Source organism: Mycteria americana, chromosome 2 (genome assembly GCF_035582795.1).
Source record: "Mycteria americana isolate JAX WOST 10 ecotype Jacksonville Zoo and Gardens chromosome 2, USCA_MyAme_1.0, whole genome shotgun sequence".
Classification (NCBI taxonomy): domain Eukaryota; kingdom Metazoa; phylum Chordata; class Aves; order Ciconiiformes; family Ciconiidae; genus Mycteria; species Mycteria americana.
This window is the reverse complement of record NC_134366.1, coordinates 43,113,521-43,138,460: the sequence shown is the minus strand read 5'-3', so window position 1 is coordinate 43,138,460 and position 24,940 is coordinate 43,113,521. Positions and strand designations below refer to the sequence as shown.

Here is a 24,940-nt window from a genome sequence, read left to right as displayed (position 1 = left end):
AAGTTAGAATATCTATCTATAGGCATACATGGTCAATCTAACTAAAAATTTAATAAGCAGTAATTACTCAGTCCTGGTTATACATTCCTAAAGGCTTAATAATACAGTTTTAAGAAAAAGAAAAAAAAAAAAAAAACAAAACCAAAACACAACAAAACACAGTTGTAGGGTGGCAGTCTCTGTAAGAAGCCTCCTTCCCTCCCAAAACAACCAAGGGTTAACTGTACTTTCCACATTTGAAATGGGGTCTACAAAGAAGTCATTTCAGCTCCTAAATAATACAAAACATGTGACTGTGTCCTTTCTAAAGTCTGAATGGTTCAATGCGAAATTCAGTGAAGCTCTCAAACAGATAATACTGGTAGGATGCAGACCGTCAACAGAAATTAGGACAATATGCCCCGATAGCACATTTGGATAGCAAAACCGTATGTATTAAGGGGCCGTTATCCAGTGGTTAAAGTAGCTTGAAGCAGGACAGCTCTCCCTGCAGCAGCTGCGGAGGAGGGGAAAGGGTGGGCTCTTCTGCTCCTCAGCCGAGGCTAAAGCCAAATTTTCCCCAGCTCTTACTCCCACTCCTGCCCCCCGGCCAGCACTCCTTACCACTTTCCAAGGGGACGTCCCCCACCCAAAGGTGACGGGAGCCACGGCGGGGACGAGCCTGCCCTCCTCTGCCCGACGCCCAGGGGCAGGCGGGGGTCTGCCTCTGCTCCAGCTGCGCGGCAGGCGTGAGGGCTCCCACCGACTCGCTGCTGCGCAGGAGCTGCTCCTGCACGGCGAGCGGGAGCTCCGCAGTCTGGCGGCCTCAACTACCGCGTACGTCTCATTGCAGTAGCAAACGGAGAGGTCTCTGCCTCCGCAGAGTAGCGTTGCCGAACGCTGGAGACCCAGAGGGCTACCTCTAAGGTAAGTTAACTAAACACAAGGGTGAGGGAGCATCTTCTTCCCACATTAGCAAAACATAAACATAACTAATTAACACAACTGCTTTGACTTTTTAAAATCTCTCTTTTCTGGTGCCAGGTCCTGCTACAAATGGAGAAAACCCACAGAGAGCCGCTTTCCTAGGTGGAAAAGCGGCAGAATCTTAAGCCTTGAGGATCTGCTTTGTAATTTGCTACTGGCATAAACAACAAAAAAAGTCCCATTTGTTTGTTTGTTTTTTGTGGTGTTTTTTTTAAGAAAAAAATCCAGACCATCCCGTGCACCTTCTCTGCACATACACACACACGCACATGCACACGCACCAATGGAGAGCTCCAGAAGAACAGGCATGGGAACCACAAAGCCCAAATTGTGAAAAGACATGGGGAATCTCACATTTCTGAGTTCAACTCTCATTTAGCAATGAAGCAGCAAAATGATGTATTGCAAGAAATAAATGGTCACAGAACGCATGTACACCCAAACGCAACCATGGATATATTTTTCCCATATTTTTTTTCTGATAGATGCTGTACTCATCCGATAGTTTCTTTCTGGCTGTGCTGAAGTTTTTGAAGAGCATCTGGTGCTTCTTTAACCTTTATCAGAATGCAAGAACCTCAGTGGTAACAATCGATCTCATTAGTGCCACAACCAACCATCTCCACTTGAGATTCTCTACCAACCCGTTCTGGAAGTTGAAGCTGACTCTGCCCCTTTGGTGCCACTCTGTTGGTTTTTTTTTTTTTAAATTAACACACACAGCATATTAATGCAAATTTGATGTTTTCTAAAAATTAGAAATGCTCAGATAATTAGTTCAGCAATATGCAAAGTGCATCTATTTGGTTCTTTCCATAGATCACCTTCTGTTGTAAGTTTGAATTCCTTCACAGTTTAAAATATTGTGAAGAAATTATATGTATACTTTATGTATAGAACTATTTATATACATACACATATATACACACAACTCTGTACTTTATATAGCCATAAACACTCATTACTTAACTATTTATATTATATACACACGGCATGAACACACGCTTAGTGAAGAGTTGGTGCAGGCTGAAATCATTCCATCGGATTTAATGGAATAACAACAGTGAAACCATGAGTGAGTTATCAAGAGACACAGACATACATCTATTAGATAAGTGAAAGACCAATTAAATCAGCTCTTCCATTTTCCTATTAGCACAGGATTGTTCCCACCCCATTCCATGCTCCGTATGCACATACACAGCTATTCTGCGTTCGGTTTACATGAGAGGGCAGTGGTGGTTCTTTTTTCTATGTGAAAGAACAGTCCATATTTATTCGGGCTCATTGCAACTTCTTCTGCAGAAGTGCGGCACAGCTGGGTCTGGACGTCTTGGAGGACTCTGAATGCTGCGCCGCCGTTAGCTGAAAGCACCTGCTGAAGCGTTATTGCATGGTTATGGGACAGCTATCAGTTGTTCACAGTCTGTGAACTCTCCCTCTCCAACAAGTGGTACAACTGTATAAATACATATTTTAGCACAAAACAGTTTAACACGAGGCAAGTCCAAGTACAGATGAGACCTAAAGGCCTATGGGTGAACTTTAAAGGCCAAGAGTTCTTCAGAGTGCATGTTGTTTAAGGAACGCAAGTCAGGTAATTTCAAAAGGAGTTTTGTGAAAATAGAGGCTTCATTTGGGTGATTTTTCATGATTAAGGTCCTTAATGCACGGATTAGTGTTTCCTGAAGTGCCTCCACAGAATTGACATTTTCTATTCCAGAGCGATCTGGGGGGGGGGGGGAGAAGTGGGGGGGGAGGAGAGATTGAACGGATGTAGTTAGCAACATAAAACCACTGTAAGAATCACTCACTAAATTAAGAAGCACAAGAAAACTTAAATACTTATGCCGGAAGTTTCAAACCCACATACCAAAAGTCTTTCAAACATTATTTAGTGTCAACTTTGCAAAGTATTAATCTCACACTGAACTGGCAGCATTCAATCACCTTTTCTGTATCACTTACCCACGTTGCCAGAAAAGGACAGACTGAAGTATGCACTTGAATATTTTGCTGAATCACAACTTTCAATGCAAGGAGAGAGGCAGGGCACACTGAAGTAAAAATTTCAAACATTTCTCAAGGCTAGACACAGAACCCTAAACTTAAATCGGAGGTTCATGGTTGAGGAGGAAATGGCACTCAGGACAAGCCACACTCATATCTGCAAAATGGGATCCCCAGGGGCAATGGGAATACAAGGCTGGACGTGACTGGGCACTATTTCTGAGTGTGTTCAGAAGCACTTACAAAATGAAACATGACGCACCCAAAAATTCCCAACTGAGGAAGAAAAGAATTTCAACGTCAAGAAAGATATTACGATTTCACGTACTGCACTCACCCTACGCCCGAAGCATCTCTTTCAAGAAAGCTGTATTTAAGAACATGCCTGTTGTCTGTAGATGGAACCTAAGTAAGCAGCTTAAAAGGATGAATTTTTAAGCAAAACATCTCACCTAATAACCATGCACAGTAGCTGTTTTTCCCAGCTGTAGCCTCTCTTCTTAAATGCTATGTAAATTCAGCAGGGCACATATATACGCGAGTGACGGACACGAACAGAAATGTGCTTTGATGTGTACATGTACTTAAGCACTTTGCAGAACTGGGACACAGACTGACAACAGCTTTCTGGAGTAGCACTGAGTCAGATCGTACAGTCAGAGTGGGAATCCCTTCCTTATGCTGTCAGTGTCAACCCAATCGGACTTCTCAGGTGAACACAGTCTAGGAAGTCCTCCTGGACTATTCAGTGCAGTTCCCTACTGCTATGGGAAAAAATATTATATAATCCACTTAAGGATCCATCTTGAAGCAGTCAATGTGGTTTTTTCCTTTAGAAAGATTGTTCCAGAACCTTCTACTCTAACAATTAGGAACTTGGATTAATATCAAATGATATTTATTAGCACATATTCCACTCTTCCGTGAAGACTGTCCATTAGGTTTGATAGCTGCTCTCCAAAAGAGCACGAGTGCAGAGATGCCTCTCTGCCTTTATTTGTTAAACTATCTATCCCACGTGCCCCCCCGCTTCGCAAAACCTTTAGGTTTGCTCTATCCTGAGCAGGGATGATGACATTTGCACAGAATATGCCAGATGAGGTTTCTCAAGAGCTCTGTACAGTGACAGCGGTGCTGCCTTGCCTCTGAAGGCAGAAGAATGCAGTCCAGTCTTTCCTGGCTGCCTCGGGTGAGTTACTGTAGCCTCCTCTCTTCAATTAGTCCAAGTCTTTCTTCTCCCTCTCAGTCTACTTCCAGTTGCTCCCAGTGGCCAGCAGAAGTTGTTGTTAGTACTATCCCAGTAAGAGAGAATAACAGAGCGTGTGTATTTTATATTCTTCTACCACAAGGCATCACCCTCAGTTAAGAGATTAGACCTGCACAAACCACATTCTTTCAGCTTTGCTTCCACCTTGCTTCTTCCTTCTTCAGTGCCCGTGATCCGTCTTGCTATCTCCCCTCCATCTTCAACACATCCAGCTAACTGAAGCCAGAGGTGAAGCATTCTTTTAGTTTTGGAATGGTACCAAGGCAATTCCTCAGCACCACCAGAAACACTCCCACATCCTCACTGTATGGCCCTGCTTTGTCCTTCTTTGCCATAGGACACCAAAACAAGAGGATGTACACAGTTACACACATTCCTTGCTACTACCCCTGCTTCTTCTTTCTGCACATTCTAAATATTCCTCATAAGAGTGGTTATTCATCCAGTGTTATGTGGAGATGCTTCTGACAAGTGTTCTCCCCACTAGCACTATTTAGAGAATTAGGAACATTTCTTTTTGTCCACTGGCTTTTTATTTTTTTTTTATTTTAAACAACTGAAAGTCTTTTTAAGATATTTTTAACTAGTTCAGCATGGTGTTTTATATTCTGGATCACTTAATCAGGATTCAACAGTCACACGCTCATGCCTGCTTCCAGAACTGATGTAAATCTTGACTACTGTATTCTTTTCAAGCTTCTCTTGAGTAACTTTCATTCTGAGATGAAGAAGTCTTAATGACCTTATTCTTCCACCTTCAGTTCTTCTTCCAGTTACGGCATCTTTTGCCTTTGCCTGCACCTCCGTGTCGTTCTCTCTGATGCTGTTCCTCAACTCTTCCTCCTTCTCTAATTGAGCTCTGCCCCACCTTAAGGGAAATGACTCTCTGGGTCACACTCCACCTTGAGGGGTGGGGTGCAGGGGATCTGTCTTTCAAGATCTGTTTAATCAACGGGTGTCCACAATCCTCCAGTTGTACAGGCACCTTCTCCTCCTGGCAAGCCCTCACACTGCGAGCATCTTCCCCAGGAGCTCTGTTGGGGGCACTTCTGTTCTTCTTAGGTACCTGCTCAAGCGTGAAGCTTGCTCGCTTACTCGCATGGGCAAGTAATGACTGCAGCATTTCAATTCAGTTGCAAGCTGCAGAGTGAAGCTGATCTGAAAATTGCTGAACTCACAGTGACCGTTAAGGTTACTACTGTGTCTGGAATATGGTACAAATGCAAGTTTGGGCCCAAATGTTGGAAGACTAATTAAGCTGTACTTTATAAAACCGTAGAAGTATTTTGTGAAGATGTCCAGGAAGGCTGTGATCAGACTGCAGATCAGATCACAAGGGAGCTAAGATAGGTAGCAATAACATCCAAAGCTATGATCTGAAAAACCCTCAGCAGCTGCAAGAAGCCTGAATACCAAACACCTCCTCTTTTTGTCCTGTTGCATGGCTCTGACATTATGTGCTGTACATGTTACACACCATCCCTAAGCTAAGCCCTACTGGGAGCTAGCAACAGCACGGAGCAGTGCTTAAAAGGCTGGGGGGGGCTGGCTCTGTGCTAGGACCACATTTAACAGACCAGATACAGCCACTTACATTCAAAAAGGTGGCACAGGTTGTGATATTCTAGGGCCCAGCAGCTGAGCAAGCAAGAGGAGTGGCTATAGCCTAGTTACGACATTGCACAAGGAGGGAAGAGGCCTGGTTCTCAGTCCTTATTTTAAAGGTTGTCTCCAATTCTTGTCAATTTAGTTTTTGAAAGATAAAATATGTAAAGCAGAGTCTGGAAAAGCAACTAAAACCCCAGGTTTCTCTCTGCTACCTGAACATTTTCACTAACGGATTACCATGCCATGCCTCCTTCACGCTGCCATTCATTCTGGCTTTTGAAGCTTGCAAACTCTGTACCACCCTCTGCTCATTACCACCGCTTACAAACTGAAGAGGCTACAGCTGCCCCATCCTGTGCTATCACATTTCAGTTAGGCCATGCACAAAGCTATTAGACTGAACTATCCTACCTTGTTTACAGAGCCTTCATGTGCCTACAGCACTATCTCTGGGGTGCCCCTCCCTGATAAGAAAGATGTGGGTCTAAACCACTCATGTGGAAGAGGTCCACTTGTTCAGGAAGTGAGTGGCCCCCCAGTGCTGGCTTATTGTATAAGTGGGCACTACTAGCATTCCTGCTAGCTACCCCTAGAGAGCTCCTTACCCAGCAAGCAGGGATTCTGCATCTTGTATTCCAGGCATTATATGCAGAGCTAATGTGCCTAATTTGAGGCTTTAGATAATACTACAGAAGTAGGTGCTTAATCCTTCTTTGAATCTGGGCCAGGGTGTTCTGTATATCCAGGGACTGAAACAAGATATGAGGCCGGTGAAGATGTTAGTGGATTGGCAGACCTTTAGCAGTAAGAAGTCACGATGCAGATGAATAGGGCTTTCTTGCTGACATCGGCAGAGATCAAACTGTTGGATTTAGACTTAAGTAAGATACGCAATAGACTTCAGTGACGGTACTTGGAAGTAAAAATACCACCTTATCCCAAGACTTAAGCTGTGCAAGTCAGGAGTAATTTCACTGATGCGGTCCTGTGAAACTTAAGATGAGTCAGACAAATAGCTTCTAAATGGCCATCGGGCAGCTATGAGATGCATTTTTGCATTTTACAGAAAGTAGCAGGAAAATATAAGCCCATTGTCACATTTTTCCAAAAGGCAATATTAGAAAGAGCAGGTATGTAAAAAAGTAAATTACAGGCTGCTAGTAGCTTAAAACCTACTAAATTGCGCTTAGATGTGAAATAACAGGGTATACATTTTACAGAAATCTTTTAATAGAGAGCCATATTCAAAATTTGGCAAAGGTGCAAGTTAACTTTCTCTCCTTACCAGCAGATACCAGGACAACCGCTGTAAACAAACTCATTTCCTCATCACTAAGTTGCAGGGCATTTAGTTTCTCACTAAATTCAAACATTGAGTTGAGCAGATCACCAGCTCCCATTGAATGCAAGTCATCCACACTGTACTTCTTTCCACTCAGGAAGGTGACGGTACGTTCCTTTGCATCAAACAAAGATGCAAACCGTACCATTAAAACCTGGTAAAAGAAAAAAGGAAAAACAAAACCAGATAAATATAGGTGGATTTCTAGAAAAGCCAAAATAAAATTAAACCTTTTAACATCATTCAAACTGTCTCATTAACCGCTGTACAAGCATTCTATACAGAAACTGTCAGCATGCTATTGAGCTGTAAAAAACAGTGCAAGCTCTGGCCCAGTAGTCTGAGAGAAACAAACAAGTGAAAAAATTAGCGAGTGGATGCAGGGGAGGGGCTACAGCACATGAAAGGGAGGAAAATTAAAATTTAAGCCTCAGACAGCCTGAGCCACAAAGACAACACCATTCATAAATATGCCAGTAGGACAACTTGCTTAAGCCACTGAACAGCCAAAGGCATACAGAGCATTAAAAGAAATGTTTTCTTGGCCACACTTATGAGGAGCAAAATGAAGGTATTGAACCAGATTCTCGCTTGGCGTAAACTGGAGCAGCTTCATTGAAACAATGCTGATTTACACCACCTGATGATCTGGCCCACTAGGCATTCTTTGGGAAAGTACCATGCCGCATTGCTGTACCCACAGGAATGTTAATGAGCTCTGGTAGAAAGGAGCCACGTGTATGGCCTTCAAAAGGCTAGGGAAGCAGGGCTTGAAACGGCACCTGGTCTGTAGCTGCAGCTGGGAATACCCCTTTGGTATAAGCACCTGGGCTGGAGCAGTCGACATGTGCTGAACTTACCCCTCTGGGCTGAAATTTCTCTTGTGGTTTCTCAGTCGTACTGTGAAATGTTTCCCTCTGGAATGGCTTGTAAAGTTTCATTTGCTCATGTTCAACAACCTTATTTACATTTTCAAGGTTTAAGTTGCACAGAACAGCCTTCTTATTTGGAGAAAATGAACCAACTGGCATGGGTTAAAACTTCAGACTTGCTGTAATCTCTTGGTGTGACAGTTGTCTCTTCTCACTTACCCTACATAACTGCATTAATTTAAATGTTTACTACAGATGAGAGGAGAACCAGGTTTTCAGCAAAGACTAGTGCCTTTGAAAAGCTTAAAAAAGGAGGGTTCAAAAAAAATGAAAATGTTTGAGAATTCAAACACCATTGATGCACATTACATGACCTGCTCCTAAATTTTAAGAGCCAAACGACATGCAGCAATCTTGATGGACACATGAGCACTATGTATTATTCACCATTGTCAGCTAAGCTATATGTCCTTTGACGACATTAACTACAGAGTGCAGAAACCTAGGCAGAAACCTAGGTGCAGAAGCCCTCAGAATACAACAAAAGGAGACAAAGGGCAGAGAGACAAAGCTGAACTTGTGCATTAGCAGGGACCCACCAGGTACTCAACAACCTTTCAGTTCAAAATGGTATTCTCCTTACAGAACTGGGCTTTAGAAACATGAACTTTAAATAATGAGCAACCAGTATTAACTCTGGTACTCAAAACTGAAGCCCATGAAGCTGTGTTGACTTAATATTAAGGCAAAGACCTCGCCTATAGGTTTCAATGTCACCATTCTAACCCAAAGAAGAACAGTTTAGACTATTGTTATAGCACAAGATTGATTCACCCTGTTTCACTTCAAGCCGGACTCCTATCTGTGCGTGCAGAGGATATACCTGATCAACCCTATCACCTGACCATAGCAATATAAGCACACAAAAACCTCCACAGAGGCAAGTGCTTGCTCACTTCCCCATCACCTGCAGCCAAATTACCAAGTTTGTGAGTCTGTGGAGAAACTGAGTCACTACCCCAATGGATCCAAGGGGCTTGTTAGCTCTAACATCAACTACATTTGGAGGGGCTTGTGGAGGTGTGGGAGGACCTGTTCAAATCCAGTTGAGTTCCTTATTTTAGGCTCACTGCTGTTTCTGAGCTGGCTCCCATACAAAGCCATGCAAATGCCACCACGATATACTGAGCTCCCCAGTACTCCCAGTTCTAAGAGGGCTTTTAGGCTTACATGTATGTGAATATATATAGCTACGCTGCTTCTGCGCCAACATTGTCTCCATGCATCTTCTTACCCCCAAACAAACAAGCACTCCTTGAATACGAGCTGCTGGTAAGCACAGTGCCAAGACAGCCACACACTGGTGCTCAAGGGAGCCAAACCCAGCTCAGAGGCAGTACTTTTACTCAGGTTCTTCTATTAACACACAGATGTTGGGATATCCTAGTTTAGTTACCCAGAAGACAGAAATTACCTCGTATGCACCAGGCTTTCAAGATGCTTTTGCCTCTATTGCAATGGTTTCATTAATCCTGGGGGGTTTTTTTCCACTGCTCTGCAGCATTATTTTTTTTTCTGTTGCTAAGATGCCACACAGGCTTTTAACTACAGGTACCAGCTCACTAACAGAAATCATTAATGTTTCTTATAAACAAGTGACTAGGGATGAGCATGCAGCCATACATTATTATTAATTCCCCTGGATATAGAAACCTTCTTATCAGCAGTGCTTGTAACTGGCAAAAAGGCATACGAATGAGGCTTGAGAAAAGCTTGAGGTGAAGAAAGGCCAAGACAAAACATTTTACTTGCAAAACATGAAGGTTTGGCTTTACATTATAGGAACAGTTCAAGCCTGACTTTCCACCCTCCTTGAGGGCACTGGACAGTATACCACTTTGAAAAGGAAGGAACCAACATTTTTGTGTGATGTGAACAGCAACGTAAGAGACTGTAGCTGAAGAAGTGAAAATACAGCCCTTAGCTACAGGAGTTGTAGATGAATATTAAAAGGTCAAGAATAAGTATAATGGCAAAAAATACATGATAGCAAAATGGAAGAAACAAAGAAACTGACATGCTCCAGGCACCAAGTCTTCCAGTATAACTTGTACCTTCCAACCCAACAATGACCCATTTTAGAACCAGGCTGTATAAATGCAGATAAAAGATCCAACACATTACGCAAGAAATTTCTTCAGTTCAGGTAAATACAAAATCCAGCATCCCTCTTTGAAAGAATAAATCAAGTAAACAAGAGCAAAAGCATCACCAACCCTGCCCTCCCCAGAAAAGCACAGTAACATTGAATACTTGGGACTTCAGCTTCTCTGGCCCTCTATGTTTAAACTTCACATTTGAGTACTTATAAAATGTGCATGGTCTCCAACAGACACAAAAGTCTAGAAGAGCAACTAAAACCTTAAGTAAAGGTCCCCTGGTGAAGGTCACTAATTATAAAACAGCACCAAGCTCTCTGGTATCATTCCCAATTTAACACCACTAATTCACATACATGTCGTGCTCGCAAGTGGCTGAAATTAACCACGAGGACCTGGTGGGATTACTCTATAGTGTAAGGCAGGCTGCAGCTGGTACACGGTATCTACAGAGCTGCAGCAGCACAGCTAGATATCAGTGTTACTGCTTTGGAGATGGAGCAACCCCCAGTTGCCAGCAAAGGCTAGTGGTAACTGGTCAGGATGGATGCTCTAGCTTTGGCAGGGAGCACAGTGGCAGAAGGAAGGACATACAGAGAAAAAACCACATTCCTCTACAAAACCGGTAAGTCAACAGATAGCTTTCTAAACTATCCACCCTTCCAGATGCAGTCTGCTTCTCTCCAGGCTAAGCAAAGGTAGCTACCAAGGTAACTGCTGCTATACAAAACCATGAAACTCCTCATTAGTCATTTATTAATGCCCAGGGAAAAGGAAAGGGTAAAAGGACTGAGCACTTTTGAGCTACTTGGAAGAGGGACAGCTCACCAAGATTTGACCGAACAGAAGCACTGGCCACCATCAGCTTAAGGAAAGCTCAGAGCTAGCATCCACGAACAAGCTGGTTTTGCCCGATATAGCCCACTTCTATTTATTTTTGTTCTTAAGGGGGTCAGACTGATGCACAGCTTGTCAGGTCCGCACTATACACACAGTGGTCTCACCTCAAAGGTCCCAGCCTTCAGAAGATTAACCTGGTCATGTTGGGAGAGATCTCGGAAACCTGGGATGCGCTTGGCAAACTCCACCACTTCCTTCACCGCAGGTGTAAAACTTAGGGAAAACTCTTCCCAGACTTCATGGCCAGACTTGTTTGGGTCCACATGGGGGGTCTTACTCATTGGGCAGACCTGATGTTTACAAAACATACAAAGAAAACAACTCAAAGATATAATTCCAAATACTGACAAATACTTGAAAGAAGCAGGTTTATTCTTCAAGAAAACTTTGCAATAATGACGCATAGAGAAAAAAAATATCAGTATTCCTCAGTCAACTCCCAAAGCAACTAGGTTTCTCCCCCTCCCTTTAAAACAAACAAACAATAAAAAACCCATGGCAGTCCATTAGCAGTCTGTTTCTAAATTTGCTGACCTTGGAAACGCCAACATTGTTTATAGCAAAAGACTTGAGAACCCAGGTTATGCTATTCTTTCCTGATGTCACTCATGCCTGACATCTGGATTTCTCTTACTGGTATTACCCCTCTAATCTCACAATTAATCACAATTTCACAATCAATTGATTGTAATCTCACAGTCACTACTACATTCATTCTCATACATCTTTGTTTTGCAGGCAACTAAAGTGATTCAGTCAAGGTGACAAAGGTGTCAACACCAGAGCAATGAACCGAGCCTTGGTTTCCTGAGTCACAGGTTTACACCCTCATTACCAGGACAACCTTCCTCTCCTACGTGTTTGCTTTTGTATGTATCACTGAAGGAGGACCAAGGAACTGGTATTCCAATTTTGCTCAGTCACAAGACAACAAAATGTTCTTTCTTTTATACAAACATACAGCGAGTTTTTGTGGGAAAGTCTGAATCCATTACAATGAGATCAGACATATCAGTCAAGGCTGACTGCCAATAAATTCCCTCTGTAAAACCCAACCAGCGCTCTGAGATACTTTCAGTTCTGCTTTCTAAAATTTACAACTTCTAATGAAGTTTAAACCTTTTAAGATTCATTTCACCTGTCATCATCAAGGATGAGAATTCCTTTAAGTATTCCTCACAAGTATACTAAACAGTATATGTAATCCTACATAATGTCAGCAAAGCAAATAGAAAACAGTGAAATAGATTAGTAATTCCTCAGAGCTATGATGCTTTTGCAGGGCATCTTGAATCTGATAATTGCCTAACAATTCTTTGCATGGAAGGTCCTAAGAACCATTACTAAGATCCATTACAAGAATATATTCAACAGGTATATATGTGTGTGTGTGCGTATGTATTTGACAACAGCTACGGAAAACAAGATGGAGATAGATACACATTTCTGTTTTGGGGTTTTTTTTCCCCAAATATCAGTTACTAACTGGAGAGTCAATATACAGAAAGCTCTCCCCAAAAGACAAGGAACAGAATTGCAGATTTCTTGGTTCAGCTGTGAATCACATCATCATTTGTGTGCCCGAGGACAACGCTGAAAACCAAATGATTACTTGTGGGGTAGAGGAGGACCTTTTCCATAAACTGAAAATCATAAAAAATTTTGGCAAAAGAAAAGCTCTACGCACACAACCAGAAGCATGGCAGACACTAACCACTGCTCTGTCCATGATACTGCAACAGTTCACGCAGGTATTGTTAAAAATACAGTACTTTCTGAAAATAAGGAATGTCTGGTTCAGCACCCCGCTCTGAATCAGACACAAAAATCACTTCAGTTTCTCATCCTACCATGGTTTACCCTAGCTCCCAGGCACTCGGTCCTGAGGGGAAACTGCCACTTTCTGCCCCTGTATATTATGTTTAAGCTCTCTTGAGACACCTCTGCCCAGGAGTCCTTCCTATGGGAGGAGTTGTCAGCTTGTGTAGTCACTAGCTCTCTTTAGAGGAACCTCTTCAGGAATGACCTGTTCTACTTTTCTGGTTGTGGGGGTATTGAGTAAAAAACCCAAACCCCTAAACATCTGTCTCCATACTGGTTCAGAGCCTAATTACACTCCCTCACAGCTATTGACTCATTTTGGTTGGATCCTGCTCTCACTGAGTTCTCTGGCAAAACCCTCATTCATGTCAGGGACACGGCGGGGGGGGGCCTGCAGTGCTCTGTTGGATTCAGGTTTGTTTCCTCATCGTCGGCTGCGTTAAACCTCCCTGCAGCTGCTATGCACAGGTCAAATTGACTGGCTGGGCCTCTGCAGGCAGCGTCACTCCCTGCCTGCCCATACGGACAGGTTTAACCTCTGCTGCTCAGGAGTGCCAAGAATGTCGTTGTAGTGACTCCACATACTTTCCCTGCGAGGAAGAAAGGTTGGGAATGATTACTGTTTGCCATGGTGCAGTGCCCGGAGTCTGCAATTAAGGTCAGAGCCTGCTAGGGATGCCATGGTCCACATATGCAGTAGTCAAAGAAGAAAAAAAACAACCAACCAAACAAACAAACAAAAAACCCACACCAACAAAAAAGGAAATCCAGCATCAAAACAAAGAGCCTTCACTGTGCAGAGATTTTCAGGGGCCTTCAAGAACCTGTGAAGACTCTTTACAAACTAGGAGGAAGAAAAACACCGGCAGCTTGAGTACTTCAGAAAGGTCAGGGGCTCGCGCTTCTCGACAGGAGCGCAGGATGAGAACGAGGATGTTATGTTCTCTCATCCCAGGCGGTTCCAGCGATAAAGAGAAGGACAATCTATTTTAAGGGGCTTGCAGAACTGGTTGCCTGAATGGCAGAAAAACAGCAGGTGCAAGGCGAATGGGAGGGACCTGTTAAGGAAAGGAAAAAAAAAACCCACCAAAACGCATATGCAAGAAAATAGGAAGCATCCTTGTTAAGAATTCAGTGAGAAAATGCTCTGGCAATGTCATCTAAGGTACCCAGAAGTGTGTTCAGAGCCTCACTTGTGTAAGTACTACAGAAAAGACCCTGAACTTCTCTCAAGCGGTTTAGCCATGCATCTTCCTCCTATCTCTGTTCAGATTTGAAGATGTTCTAGGGGAGAAGGATGCATAGCCTTGAGTCCCACTGAGCCTCTCATAACAGAATAAGCCTATCCCCATTAAAACAAAACAAAACAAAACAACCCCAACAAAACAAAAAAACCCCAGCCTACCTGGCAAAAGAGATTTTAGTACAGACTAGCAAGGCATGCAGACTGGCTTAAAATCCTAGCCCTGAGGTTTCACCCCAGAAACTTGCTCTGAATACCTTTAAGGAAAATACAGCATATCTGAGTGTATAGATTATTTTAAACTGAGGTATTCAAGAGGACTGAGTGAAGAAGGGAATTTATAAACTCTTAACATCCATTTTCATTTTTAAGGCAAGCCAGTTAAAAAAGCCATGAGTTTTCTTCAACCAATGCTCTTTGACATCAGTCTACTTTCAGTCAGCTAAAAACTGAGCCAAGAAACCCCATCACTTGTATGATTTCAAAGCCTCTGCACAACTCAAGCCATTATTCTCCATCACAGTTTGCGCCACCAAACTTGTGTCACTATTTTAAGTTTCAGCAGTTGTGCCAATTGTGTGCAGCTTCACTGACTAAAGAGGCACAGCTGGATCACACCCATCACTAAGCCTTTCACTAAGTCAAATCAAACAATTGATATAAATATACCAGATGCATTCTTCCTCCAGTGCTGCAAGAGTAAGTGGTATTCTTGTTTGGAGAAAAGCCGTCTTCTGGGATCCTATCACACAGTCGCTGAGCATAACCACCGGTGAAGTTCATACAGTGGCCATTTGGGAAACACATGGCGTGTCCACTTGGATAATGCATTGCACTTCTCCCTTTGTACTGTCCACCAAGGTGCTGCTCACTTTCAGGGTACTGAGGGCCACCGAGCCCACTAACACAGTGCTCGCTGCTCAAGATGTACTGCTCAGTGTTCTTTGACACTCTCTCCCCACTCTGGGACTGCATCAGCTCTGCTGGGTTTTGAGACTGTTCTTGGTTGTACATGAAAGTGTCTTTGTGGGCCCTAGTGACCATACCAATCACTTCTTCCTTAGCCATGTCAGCGCTAGGAGGGGGAGAAGGGCTTTTGATGGTTTCCCGCTCTTGTTTGGGCTTGGAGGAAAGGTCTTCTTGAGGTGCCTGATCTTGATGTTCTGTTAACGCTTCATTGGGTAAGTGACTGCTGAACTGACTGTTCATCATGGTTTTCATGGCACTCTGCATTTCAATCAGCATCCTCTGTTTTTCACGTTTGGGAATACGGCCAAATCGAACAGCTACCAAGGTGGAGAAATGAAAAGTGGTGGGAAGAAAAACAAAAAAAGTCAATCCTGAAAATGTTAGCATGCACACACACAGAATACACACCCCAACCAAAAATCCTGCCTTTCAAGGGAAGACTGTAACTGCTCTCACCAATACTACAGCAGGGGTATTACCACTGAAGTCAAAGAGCTTCCTGGGCGTAGGACAGGCGTGAGATATGAAGTGTATGCTGTTGTTTACATACAAAGAAAAGGCAGGTCTAAAGCACACAATCTCTAAAGCCTTTTCCCCTTTTGCTACAAACCTGGCTATGGACTATAAACACAGTTGTGTTTGTTAATTGTGAGGCTTTAAGATTGGATCAATTAAATCAGTACAACTTTGTGAGCTGACAATTAGCTGAATGTAAACACAGTTCGTATATTTGAATAGAAGTCCTACAAGACAGCTCCCCATGGACCAATTATACAACTTGCCAAAACAGTTATGGCAATCAATGCTAAATGAAGCTTACCTGGGCAAAGTTACCTGATAACTTTGCCTTGACAAGGACATTTTCTGCTGGCAAGGGGATGGCCATTATTGTGGCTGCAGCACTTCTGACCCTGTCCTAGGGAATCTACAACTGCCTCTACCACTCTGTCCAACCACAGCCTTACAAGGGCTTATAACCAGTTTCGACTGATGTAATTATGTTCATGCAGTACTCCATCATTAATGCAACTAAATCTCTTTCATTAAAGCAGGTGCAACCTTGTGCGCAAACAAGCGCCTAGGGGATGAAATAACTCCTATGCACGACAAGAACTTGGAACAATTATTTAAAATAAGTTTTAACACTCCACCCACTAAATTATTAACAGCCCAAGATTCTTAGTTCTTGTGAAATAAACACCCAGAGAAAATTAAAAAGTGAAACAGAAGGAAGAGTTCTGGTTTGTGACAGTAAGTTGTAGCAGACTAATGAACTGCACTTTCAGCATTACATTTTAAATAAAGTCACAAGGAGCAGATAGCCAGCAAGGTGGTCAGAGACGCAGCTCAACATTACCCTTTCCTCCTTGCCTTCCCCCTCCCTCCAAGAAAAGAAAAGAAAAAGAACAAAAAAAGAGCAGTTATATGCTCGTCCCATGCACCCAAACCTAACTTTTTAGGCTCTAGAATGATTACTCTAAAGCTATCTACTTGGGCAGAGTTCCCTTTCATTGAAAAAGCAACAGTAACAAAACAAAACAAAACAAGAAAAAGAGGAGTCTTGTTCAGATTCAGGCAGGATACAGCTATAAATATTAACTCATTAAAACGAAGTTGAGACTTCTGTTACAACCGTCCCTCTAACAGACCACTGCAGTGCATCCCACTGCGTTAGCCCCCAGAGACAGGAGGACAGCTCTGTGGCTAGTATTACATTACCAGTTCAGGAGAGTCACAGAGCAAGAAGGCAAGCTGATCTAGCAAGAAGGCAAGCTGATCTAAACGCTCTTGGACAGGGAACCTCTCCCTGACAATAGGGCTGGCTGCATTTTCTGCCATTAAGACCCTTAGCAATCGGTTTTGAGGTGAGCAGCAGATTCCCTCTCAGAGGATCACTACGCAGTAGAGGAACATACCGTCTCTTGACATCCCAACAGAGAGGCATTTTTTGAAACGACACTGCTGGCATCTGTTCCTATTCATTCTCATTATAGAACAGTTGTTATTCTTCAAGCACTTCTTATACTGGATGTTTTGCTGAATGCTTCTTCTGAAAAAACCCTGTAAACAAACAAACAGGAAACCCCCACAACTATTATTACAGCACATGTGAAATCCTCCTGCCAAGATTCACCTCTCCGCAAGCACAGAAAACCTCACTGAGTCTCATCAGCTGCTTCAGAGCTATCAGCCCCAAGTGATTTTAAAGAACTTGCTACTCCTCATGACTTACTTCTCCTTTGTGTGTGATCTGTGTATAATGCAAACTAGTTATGATTTCTAATTATAGAAGATGCCAAGTTGTTCCCTGCATTGTCAGCACCTAAGAGCAAAATATCTCCAGTATTACCTCTATCACTGTACTGACAGTTTATAAGATATGCCCTCAATCTCCTATGACATCAAGTGCAAAGATGAAAGTCAAAATCAGATCTTTTTACTTCAATCTCCATAGTTTGGTAACAAAACCATCCTGTTGCACCAGATGACCTTCAAAGGTGGTTCATTCAGGTAACCCTTAGGCTGATCAACTCCTTCACAGAACCTAACATTTGCAGTGTTACAGTATCAGAATATACAGATCTACTGATGCGTGAACATGCAAGCATCCATTTCTGGCTTTGCCCATGGTAAAGAATTGCTTTCCAAAGCTGTTTTGTTCTGTGTCCCAGCCCAGGTGACAACTCACACCCACTATCTCTTAATGCAATTAACATTCACGTGTCTTGCGTGACATGGTCCTTACCACCTCTGTCTCCAGTTCTTGTTCTCTGCCATGCACTCCAGGTCAGGCAGGATTGGACAAGGGGTGAGAACAGAAAGTACTGCAGAGTTTGGAAAATGCTGTGTATTGCTAAGTGGTTTGCCTTTTCCTACAACTTATACCCTGTCTGAAATTTCTCAGATTTAAGATTAACAGAGAAGCATACCGATATTTTTCCAGCAGTATCACCCCTTTTCCCCCATGGGGAGAACTTGAGCATTTCACCAGCAGAGAGGTGAGCAGAAATATAGCTCACCTTGCAGCCCTCACAGGCATGAACACCATAATGAAATCCTGAAGCGACATCTCCACAGACTTTGCAAAGAAGAACCATGCCATTAAATTCTAGAATCAGAACAGAAAAGTCAAGGATATAGAAAAACAATGACAACTACAAGAACATGTTTCCAGTTTTTAAAACCTGGACTAAAAGCAAAATATGTCAGGTCAGTTCAACATACAAAAAAATACAGCAGAGGAACAGACAAGAATGTACAAAACCCCTGAACAGTTCAGAAAGTACCAGTGCAAGGGAGGGTGGAAAAAACACAAACATGAAGCACTCAACAGAATAGGGAGAAAGCATGCATTCACTGCACTTTCAATCACAGTAGCATTGTACTCAACTGTAGAAAAAGAAAGTCTGCTTACATTTATGCACTTTTAAAAGGACCATTTAGTTAACTAGGCCACCAAAGTTCGGGCTCAATCTGTTTTTCCATCAGGACAAGTAAGCCCGTATAAAGGCTACAGTTTCCCCAACAGAGAATAAACATCTTTTCTTAAAAATAGAAATATTAAAGGGCACTATTTTATTATGTACTGTAAACAAGCCACATGCTCTACCTATTTGATAACAATGTAGGACTGGTAACTCAGCCACATCTACATATGTAAAGACTACTCATTTGAGTGCATATCCAGGACGGCATGCTTGCACACTTGAACTTGAAAATACCTTCTCAGCCCTGTAAATATGCTCGTGGTTTGGGTTTTTTAAGTTTTTCCCCACCTATTTTATTTCAGCTTGTCAATAAAGATTTTTTGCAAGTCCTAAGTGCAAGTCCTGGTCCAACACTGGTTTCACTGAAGCCAATGGCAATTTTACCAGGGACTTCAGTAACCACAAAGTTACCTTAACAATGAGCAACAGAGACAGCTGGAAATACTCCCACAGAACCATATTCTACCAGAAAAGTAATTTATTTGACATTTGGGTTTCATTTGTAAAGAGGAACTAAAACTTTTTTTTTTTTAAGGTTTTGAAAAAGAACCAAACCACTATTTTTTTAACAGAGCTAGTACTGAGCTAAAAATGTTATCTATCTATACATCTGAACAGTTTACAACAGGTTTCATCTTCAGGAACCTCTGCCCTGATACCAAAAACCTAGTTGCAAGCAAATTTTTAAGAGGAAGTAAAGGGTCTTACTATGAACTTAGGGTAGGAACACTTTAAAAAAAAAAATACTTTTAAGGTAGAACTGTTACTTATTCTAGCTTCATAACAGTTCAAAATGATAAAACAATTCTGCCAGTAAAAGAATTCAGCCTTCAAAAGACTAGTCTAAATTCCAGCTGAGTGTTTGCTGAAACACTCATTCCAGTACTCAGTTTGATTCCTGCCCTTCCAAAACTGTTCAAATGTAGTTCTTTATCGTTGATCTTCTCTGATTGCCAAAAAAAGTGTGAAGCAAATAGCTGGAGCTAGATCGTTAAATGCATTTTAAAAGGCTATCCTTTAGTTCCAGCTTACAAGTACTTTGTTTTTTACATCCACAAATTAAGACTTGGAATCAAAAAGATAACAGTCCCACCTACATCTATGTGAATACAATATAATGTTTTGGTAATTTATTTATTTTGTTCCTCAAAGAAATTTGGGGGAAGGGAAGGTGAAGGGGCAGGGGAGTGAGTATTAAAAAACAGAGAAACTAGATTTGCAAGACAGCTCCAGAAATACACCTGAAGGCAATTTCTGATAACTATTACCTTTACTTTGCTGCATCTTTTTAACCAAGTGTTTGATTTTTATTAAGATCCGTTTTAACTAGTGAAAATCTGAAGTAAAGCTGGACTGTATTTATAGACTGTTAGAAGTTAGCAGCAATGGGACATCCCTCTATTAGCATTTGTATGGCAATACCATATGTATTGCCACACCTATAATGCAAAAAGATAAATATGGAGGCTTTGCTGTGTGCCTTCACAGCAAGCCACACGGAGGACCTGGTTGTAATATATGGGGTTGTAATATATAAGGGGAAAATGGTGGTTTCAGGAACCGGCACCAAACATACTTGTGACTCCATTATGGCCTTTTGTCAAACCAGCAACACTCGACTGGTTTGTTTTAATAGTCTCCTCCAGCCGATCGCTCTTCGGTGCCCCATCAGAGCCCTCGCTGCTCCGGCCGTTGCAGCCGCTTTCCGAGGAGGAGCTGTTTGGAGAAGATGGTACAGGCGAAGAGGACGACTGGAAACCGCTGTCTGAGCTCTCGCTGTGACATGAGGCTGGGCTAGATGCCGAGCTTGAAGAGCTGATGTAAGCTATCACACCCCCTAAGGCAAGAAAAAAAAGGCGGCACGTAGTGACATAACAAGCAGACATGCACCGCTGCCATGTGAGCCACGCCGTGACCCAGCACCACCAGACCCAGCCATCACGTGTTCCTGGGAGCACTCCTTTCCCTCCCTCCCTCAAGCTTGCTTCTTTCTCTCCATTCGTCTTGAACGGCTGACCTCCCAATCTGCCCCATCCCCTTCTCCCGTCTTATCAGCCTCCTCTGAGCCAAGCCGAGATGAAAAGGCAGAGCCAAAAGACAGAGCAACAAGCCACGGTGCTGGCAGGACAGGGCAGCAGGGAGAGGGCACGGGGTGGCCCAGGGAGGGTTTCCCTGGCCACCCTCTGAGCAGAGCTTGTCTGGAGCCACAGCAAAGACAGGATCTTACAGTGCTGTGGAGCCAGAATGCAAACAAGCTAGGTTAGGGACAGAAGTAGGGCAGAGAGAAAGACTTCATGTAGGCTACGCGCCAGAGGCACAGAAAGGAAGGGCTGGGAGGTGCTCACGATGCAGAAGGGAAGAGGGCAAGGGAAAGAAATAGCGCTGCAGCCTGGTTAGCCTACTGAACGCCATTTGTCAGACTGCAAGCCTTTGTAGCATTTCTAGCAGCAGCTAAACTCCGACTGCCAGGCTGCTATTTGCAAACAGTCTCTGCCCTGCCGCGTCTTGCAAACTGACACACTTGAGAATCCCTCACATGAAACAGCTTTTTGTCCTCAGGCAGACCTGGGAGCAGTTCTGGCTTTTCACAGGCTCCTTTTCTTGCTTGTAAGCAAGAGAAATTGTTTTCACTTCATTTGAGTTTGTCTCCGAGACTCAGCATTTCAAAAGTCATTATAAAAACATTCGATATTTCACACAAAAATTTCAACATCAAAAGCCATGCAACTTTTTAAATAAATTACACTCAGCATCTTCTCTGTTTTATGCCCGTATTGCTCTGTAAAGTCTCTTCACAGACAACTCAGGACATTGCAGCAAGGAACTCCACACACCAGTAAGAAATAAAAACTTTAAAAAACAGCCGTGCACTGGCTTCCTTTGGAGGAAAAAAGCACTGGTGTCAGTAGAGTCCTCGATCAACTGAGTTGGCATGGCAGGTCGGGGCCGTAGCCCCTTACATCAGCCATCACCTCCTCACAGACAAAGGCTGTTACACCTATTAGGTAGCAGTGTTATACAACCCTGGAAATATCACTGCTTGCAGGTAGAAATTCTGACTTACAAATTTTCATTACTTTGATCAGCTATAATGGTCCTCTTGGCATTTCTGCGGCAGTTTTACTGGCCTATTTCCTCTTTAACATTTGATTTTTTTCTACCAAGGAAACCACCACCAACACCCTAAAGAGCGTGCAGCCGAGGAGCCCCTGGCAAAGCCACCGTGGAGCAGAAGTCGGACCAAGCGGCCGTGCGACACGTGCGCTGCACGCAGACTGCTTCTCACGTTCCTGGACACCGGTGCCCCTACGCCCCACCGCAGAGGTCGTTCCTGCACAGATTTTTTCAGAAATCATCCACGCAGCGTAGCATGCATCCAGGATCAGGTTTTTGGAGAAAGAAGGGTTGCAATGGACACACAGGTCCCACACCGGCATGAGAAAAAGACACTGTCAAACACACGTGCCGCTGTAAGACACCAGCTCATTGACAAAGGTCCTGCCGTCCCCCGGTGCTGCACGCGCCTCTGCCAGGTGCCAGGTCAAAGCTCACAGTCCGCCTGGTCCAAGGGAGGCACCGAGTTTCTCAGCAGGCGCCATCCTTATCTGCAAGGGGCAGAGCAGGGCACGCAAACACGGCCCCTGCAGGGAACTCCACGCTGCCACCTCGCCCCGCTATCTTTAAACCCTGCCTCATAAAAAGAGATGCTTTTTTCCCTCAAGGGTAACACCAATGTCATAGGGGAGCATGGAAAGAGTATGTCTAAGGGGGGTTTCGCCCCTTGCCTTTTGAAAGCCTAAGGAGCCCCAGATATCTGGGCTGCTCCCGTACCCTAGAGAGCTTGCCAGTCTTATCTGTGTCACAGCCAAGATTCCTGATATTTTTGTTATTTTAGAAGCTACATTTCCCTATGAACCCTATTTTTGTTTGATCAGCAGTTAAAAGTTGAATCTCATACCCAGCACAGGGCGACAACTCAAAACAAAGAGCACAGGCACAGTGATCTCTGTGCACGCACATGCACGCACACACCGGTACCCCGCAGACGGGGACCCCAATGCCCGGTGGATAAGGCAGCCCTCGGTCTATAAATTGGTGGGGCTCTGCTCGGGGACCCCGGCAGAGGGTGGTACAACAAGTCCTTTCGGCTACGCTGGGGAACGTTTGGGGCACGTTTGGCACGTCAGGCAGTGACGGGGCCCTTCGGGTCCTACCTGGCAGGGGTTTACTTAAGCGGGGGGCCACCGAAACGCGCAGGTATTTAATTTACGGGGAGCCGTAGGAAGCTGTAACGACGCAGAGGCGCGAAGGAGGCGGCGCACTGGCTACGCCGTTAGCCGCTTCACCCGGTCCCCAGGGTGCTGCTGCGGGGGGAGGGGGGGGCTCCCCCGGCCGGCACCTCCGACGTCGTTTATCACCCTCGTTAACAAAGAAGGAAAGAAAGCAGGCAGCGGGAGCGGGGTCACCCTGCCCGCCTCCTGCCGCCGTGCGGGCAGCCGCGCCGGGGCCGGGGCCGGAGCTGCGGCTTCCCCTCCGTCAGGCGGAGCTGGGCTGGAAAGACCCGGCCCGGCCCGGCCCTGCCCCGGCCGCCCCCTCCCGTTACACAACACCGCCCCCGCGCACCGGGCCGGTCCACGTGCGGACCGCGCTGCCGCCGCACACGGCCGCGCGCGTGCGGGCCCCGCGCCCCCGCCGCAGCGCGTGTGTCCGTGTCGCCCCCCCCCGTCCTCCACCGCGGCCTCGCGCGGCGGGGGCGGGGCCGATCGCCGCGGGGGCGGGGCCGCCGGCGCCGCAGCGGCGCGGCCCCACGTGTCCCCGGCGCGCCCCTCCGCCGCCGCCCCGAATGTAGGTCACCAAAACAGCGGCCGCCCGCCCGCCTCACGTGTCCACGCCGCCCGCCGCCCCGCGCCGCCGCCCCGGCTCTATTATGCAATCCGCGCGTCACCGCCCCGCACGGCCAATGAGCGGGCACGCCGCGCGGAACGTAAACACAGGGCGCACATGGCTCGCCCGGCGGGTCCATGTGAGGCGGCGCGCGGCCGTCCCGGCCACCAGCGGGGCCGGGGCCGGGCAGCGCCGCCGCCCGCCGCGCTCCCCCGCCCCGCGGCGGCCCCGCCGGCCCCCGCCTGTCCCCCGCCACCCGCCCGGCCCGCCCCGCCGAGCCCCCCGGCCCGCAGCGGCCGCCCCGCCGCTTACCCGCGCTGACTTCCATGGCGGCCTCCTCCCGCAGGGGCAGGGGCAGGGGCAGAGGCAGGGGCGGCGCCGCGCTGGGCTCCGCCGGGCCGGGCCCGGCACGGCTGGGCTGGGCTCCGCTGGGCACGGCGCGGCTCCGCTCGGTCAGTGTCTCCCCAGCTCCGTCCCCGCCGCAGCCCTACATGCAGCCGGCGGGCGGGAGGCGGCCGCGCTGTCGCCTGTCAGAGCGGCGGCTGCCCCTGCCCGTCCCCGCCGCGGCGCCCTCCCCTTTACAACAAAAGCGATCGGGAGCCGCGCAGAGTGCGGCACCGCCGGCCGCCCGCCCCGCCCCGCCCCGCTCGGCCCGCCCCGCCCCCGCCCGCCCCCCTCACCCAGTGACACACTTTCCGCGCCGCCCGGGCCGCGGGCGGGAGCGCTCACGTGCGGCGGGCGCGTGCGGGCGGCGCGCGGGGCGGCGGGGGCACTGCGGCGGCGGGGATTGCCGCGGAGCCGGGGCTCGCGCGCAGCGTACGCGGGCTCGCAGGGGCGGCGGGACCTGCTGCGGCCACGGGGCGCGCGCGGAGGCCCCCCCCCGCCGCGGCGTCGCCCCCTCGCCGGGCGCTGCGGGGCGGGGGCGGCCCCGCCGAGGTCACCTCCCTCGGCCGGGGGCCGCGCCGCTGCTGCGGTCGGCGCGGCGCTCGCCCACCGCCGCTGCAGTGCGAGTGCGTGCCCGCCGCGCCGCGGGGCACGGTGACGGCCGGCGGTGTCAGCATCCGCCGGCGGGCTGCTCCGCCGCCGGGCGCCGAGCATCGGCAGGAAATGCCACTGCTCTGATCGCCGCAGCTGATTAGCTCTCTCCCCTCCCGACCGCGACGTCTGACCGGGCCGAGCGCGGGTGCTCCCTCCCCTGTCCGCCGCTTGTTTTCCCATTGCAGGGGAAAAGGAGAATCCAGGAGAGACCCCTTCGCGGGCGCGCGCACGCCAACCGCTTCAGCCCCCATAAATGCAGTGAAGTCCCGGGGCACAGCCTGTCCCCCCCCCCGCCCCCCTCCGTGGGGGAGGGATGCGGCCCCAGAGGAGCTACCGCACCTGGGTGGTAAAGCGCGGTATAGCGGGGATGTCC

At 46.4% G+C, this 24,940-nt stretch overlaps 1 protein-coding gene across 1 annotated transcript; it reads right to left on the bottom strand.

The window, feature by feature from the left end:
* Positions 1-691: 691 nt before the first annotated feature.
* On the bottom strand, positions 692-24,150 carry NR1D2 (nuclear receptor subfamily 1 group D member 2). The gene is made up of 8 exons (XM_075493153.1): positions 23,842-24,150; positions 20,222-20,482; positions 18,178-18,266; positions 17,074-17,218; positions 14,858-15,474; positions 11,229-11,414; positions 7,137-7,347; positions 692-2,695 (listed from the first exon to the last, which is right to left on the bottom strand). The coding sequence occupies exons 1-8, from the start codon at positions 23,855-23,857 to the stop codon at positions 2,499-2,501; spliced, it is 1,722 nt and encodes a 573-aa protein (XP_075349268.1). The 5' UTR covers positions 23,858-24,150; the 3' UTR covers positions 692-2,498.
* Positions 24,151-24,940: the final 790 nt, after the last annotated feature.

What these genes read in the sequence shown, in the direction of transcription:
- NR1D2 (XM_075493153.1), bottom strand. An exon ending in ATGCCTGTGAGGGCTGCAAG is followed by an intron (nt 17,219 to 18,177) that starts GTGAGCTATATT and finishes GTTTGTTTACAG; the next exon opens with GGTTTTTTCAGAAGAAGCAT. An exon ending in TGAAGGCTGGGACCTTTGAG is followed by an intron (nt 7,348 to 11,228) that starts GTGAGACCACTG and finishes TTCTTTTACCAG; the next exon opens with GTTTTAATGGTACGGTTTGC.